At 41.1% G+C, this 4,387-nt stretch overlaps 1 protein-coding gene across 1 annotated transcript; it reads left to right on the forward strand.

The window, feature by feature from the left end:
• The first annotated feature begins 1,428 nt into the window (after positions 1 to 1,428).
• Positions 1,429 to 4,169, forward strand: LOC123064822 (uncharacterized). Its single transcript, XM_044488226.1, has 3 exons — positions 1,429 to 1,609; positions 1,718 to 1,869; positions 3,847 to 4,169. The coding sequence occupies exons 2-3, from the start codon at positions 1,757 to 1,759 to the stop codon at positions 4,067 to 4,069; spliced, it is 336 nt and encodes a 111-aa protein (XP_044344161.1). The 5' UTR covers positions 1,429 to 1,609; positions 1,718 to 1,756; the 3' UTR covers positions 4,070 to 4,169.
• The last annotated feature ends 218 nt before the right edge of the window (positions 4,170 to 4,387 follow it).

Consider the following 4,387-nt stretch of genomic DNA (forward strand, 5'->3'; position numbering starts at 1 on the left):
TTGACTTGGAGGGCGACAAAGATGTGGATCCCTATGGCTGCTTCTCCCCTCGTGATTCTGGCTTCTCGCCTCGTGTTGGGACTAGTTCGACGCCCCATGTGTTACCGAACTTAGAAGGTGAGGCCTCCATCGAGGTTGTGACTCTGTTGCTGCAAATCATGCATGAGTTGCAGATGTTGTGTGGGGAACCTGTTTCGCCTTTGTCGATGAACATCTCAACTTGGACTCTTCCAGGCTTCGAAGGTGGACCAGGTGTCCTCACGCCTCCCCCCCTCCCGCGGAGCCTTGTCAGGCGTCAAACAACCTACCTCTCTGCATCATGGAGCGCATAGTTTTAGATGTTGCCGCCATTCCCTCATTTGTGACCATCGAACAAGTGATGCCTGTGAGTGGCATTACCATTGAGCCACATGTGTTGGCTCCTACTCCAAATACTAATGCTCTCTTGCCGAAGGAACTTTGTGACTTGCTAGCCAGCATGGATGTTGCTAGACCTGCTTTGGGTAAGTCGATTGCTTGCCTCTTGACAGGGACGTCATTAGGGGCAAACAAAAGAAGGTGGACAAAGGCAAGACGTTCCAGGCTGCTTGATTGGGTTATCGTCGTGGGTTGGAAGGTGCCTTAGGGTTTGCAGATGTTGTGTATTTGGAGAGTGTGGCCGGCCGCATGTGCAGTTGTGGAGTTTCATGTCATGTGAGTAGTTCGTCTGTGCTCCATTTGTATTGGTATTCGCCCGGTTTTTCGTTTTTAACCGGGCAAATTCTCTTAATTAATCAATGAGGCAAAACTTTTGACTCCATTTTGAAAAAAAGCACGTAGGTTTATCTATTTGTATCCACACATTTTGTAGGAGAGTAGCAATTCGGTGCCCAAGCTCATCTGCACCCGTGATGCAAAAAAATAAATTCAAAATAAATACTAGAAAAATTCAAAAAGTTTTATTTTTTTGCATGGTAGATAATTTGGTGCGTGAGGTGCACTCCAAATTTGCGCTCCAAATTTCAAATTATTTGGACAAGTGAGTAGGTCTTGGTAAAAAAGACAAATTTGAGGTCTGTAAAAAAGTTTACTGTTGATGTATTGTTCTGACCCAATTTTTGTTTTTTGTTGAGAGCTACTCATATCTCTAAATGATCTCAAATTTGAGTGCACCTAAAGCACCAAATTATCGACCACACAATTTTTTTTGAATTTTTTGGGAATTTTTTCTTGACAAAGTGCAGATGAGTCTGGGCTCAGAAATGAATATTTGTATTTTGTACTTATCTTTTTGCCAATAACAGAAGTCATTTTGTCATGAAACTTTACATTTGAGTAATACACCGGCATTTTTTTTTTCAAAATAGTTCAAATATATTTGACTTTTTTACTATTTTAATTTATTTGTTTTCGCTAAATCGGGTGCATGTGCACCCAGGTTCCAAGAATCTACGCCGGCAGCTCCCTTATCCTCTTCCTTCCTCGCTTGGCGACGGACGGCCTCTCCGCCAAACATCCTCCCGCCCAAGCGCATCACCTGCAAAGAGCCTCTTCCTCTCCTGGTCGCTGCTGCCCTCCTCGGTGACCGTGGCAGGTGGCACCGATCCATTCCCCGTTCTTCCAGCTCTAGGTGACGAACTGATCATAGCTTTGCTTGGATTATTAACGATGATGTGTTCTGCTCTGGCCGTTTGTTCCGTTCTAATCCAAATTTCCCCTTGTTCCCCGAACCATGCAGTTGTTTCTGCGGATTCGTTGGAAGCGCGAGCCAGCGAGCATGGAGGGGCTGACGGAGAGCGAGATCGCCGGCTTCGCGGTGGGCGCCTTTCTGCTCGGCGCCAGCATCGCCGCGCAGAGGGTCGACGGCTTCGTCGCCGCTTCGCAGAGAAGGTCCCTGCTCCTCCTTGCCCGCTTCTTGCTTGCCTGCTTGTTTGCCCGCTTCAGTGCCATCTTTAATTACGTCCTGCAGATAGAACATAAACAGCATTGCGACTGAGAAAAAAGTCGAATTACTACGCATTGTGTCGTTCGTGTCACCGAAATCACAAGAATGAATTACTATACATCATTACTTAATCTGTTCTTCCAAGCAGTTCCAACAATGTACTGTAGCTCAGAATATCTGGTAGGAGTAGATAGCAAGAGTTTATGGGAAATAACTGAAATCAGATGGCACTGTATTTCCTTCAGATCTCAGATAGCTGAATCCCTTTCGGCGCCGACAGACTACTGTATCTGTCCTTCTCTCTTCTTGTATGCTGTGCTTCAAAATTAGTATTATTTTGCTTTGACAACACAACATTTATGATGTGCTTTAAACTTAAGTAAAGTGAAAACTCAAGTGCCTGGATCCACGGATTAAACTTACATAAATAAAGAGGTAAATACACTGATGGTGCTTGAACTTGTCATCGATGTTCACTTTAGTGCCTGAACTTGAAAAATACGTTGAACTGGTTCTATAACTTGACACGAACGTGCAAATACGGTGCTAATCACATTCGTAGACGTAAAGTGCGTCGACGTGGCACTGACATGGCATGGGGCCCACTTGTAGGTACGAAACAGAATTACTTGAGTACTATATATGACTCTATGACTAGTGGGCCTGCCTGTCAGTAATTAGTAAGAAAATCAACATAAAAATGTACTGGTCGGGCATCGAATATGCGACCTGACGCTTGGGAGATATATGCGCTCACAATTCCACCAAACATGTTTTTTTGTCAACAACATCAGACTCTCATAATCAATGTAATTGAACCAAAAACTCTTGTATACATAAATGGGTTGCAGTTTGTGGCCCATTTTCCACAGGTTATTTTTTTAATGTAAAATGTATGTTAACAATAATCATAATAATAAACGCTAGATTTGAATATTCATGTGTTATTAATAATTACTTCATGCTACACTAATATCTTGTGCACACCAAATAAATATAGAGAGGTATGTATTAAAACAACTTACTTAAAATCTGCCTGTAATTTTTAGAAATATTAACATGTTATTAGGAAAATACTATTTTAAATATAACCCATGAGTGCTTTAAAATGTTTGTAAATAGTAACATATAAAATATTTTTTCTAAATAATAATTATTTTCTGAAAATATTATTTTCTAAATAATAAGTTAATATTTCTAAACATTGCCCGAATAGTTTTTAGTAAGTTATTTTATTACATACGGTATACATCTATATACTTAATTACTTTGTGTGCACATGGATATTTGCACATGAATATTGAATCTTACTTTTATCATTATGATTATTATTCACGCACATTTTACATATTTTTAAAAAAATAACGTGTGCAAAATGGTCCACTGGCTACAGCCCATTTATAGACACATGAGTTCTGGCTTATGTACATGAAGATTTAGGGGCCATCCGGATGTTAAAGCTTCTTCGGTGTGGTGGCTAGCATGGGCAGCGCGCAAGCGTCTGGCTACTGGTTCGATTCCTGTGAAACGAATTTTTCATATTATTTTTGTCTAAGGTACTGACAAGCGGGCCCACTAGTCATAGAGATATTCAAGTAATTCTGTTGGGTAGTTATAAGTGAGCCCCATGCCATCTCTGTGCCACATCAGTGATATACACTGCCACGTCGACGCACTTTATGTCTACGGGTGTGATTAGCACCGTATTTGCACGCTCGTGTCAAATTTTAGAACCAGTTCGACGTATTTTTCAAGTTTAGGCACTAAACTGAACATCCATGGCAAGTTGAAGCACCACGGGTGTATTTACCTCATAAATAAACTTGCCAACAATTTCTTATCAGAAAATTCAAAGTGTAATGAAAGTATGAAACCCAAGTAGTACCCTTACTTCACTAAAAACAATTGGTACTGCATTGCAGGTCTTTAAACATGTGCAAGCGTTGTGGTGATCTTCGGATGGTGGCATGCTCGCAATGCAAAGGAGTGGGCTCTGTTAGGAAAGGTGGAACCTTCACATTCGGCATGCTGGAGGATATCTATGAGTCGCTTGGAGCTGAAACAAAGGCAGCAGATTTGGTCCCTTGCTCAAAGTGCCGTTCTAAAGGCCGCCTCCCGTGTGCAGAGTGCGCCAAGGTCAGATGACCATTTGGTAGCGTTTTTTGTGATTAGTGATCAGAGTATGGCCATTTAATAGAGTTTTGTGATTATTGATATATGAGAATAAGATGCCCCATTTTGTAAACATTAATACTCCCTCCGTCCAGGTGTATAAGTCATTCGCGTAGTTCTAGGTCATCGATTTGAGAAATTAAATATGTGTTATATGTCATGAAAAGTATACCACTAGATTTCCACACGGATGTAGTTTCTAAATATATATTTTTTGTCACATATAATACATATTTAGATAGTTAAATTATCGACCTAGAACTACGCGAATGACTTATACACCGGGACGGA

The sequence above is a fragment of the Triticum aestivum genome, chromosome 3B (genome assembly GCF_018294505.1).
Source record: "Triticum aestivum cultivar Chinese Spring chromosome 3B, IWGSC CS RefSeq v2.1, whole genome shotgun sequence".
Taxonomy (NCBI): domain Eukaryota; kingdom Viridiplantae; phylum Streptophyta; class Magnoliopsida; order Poales; family Poaceae; genus Triticum; species Triticum aestivum.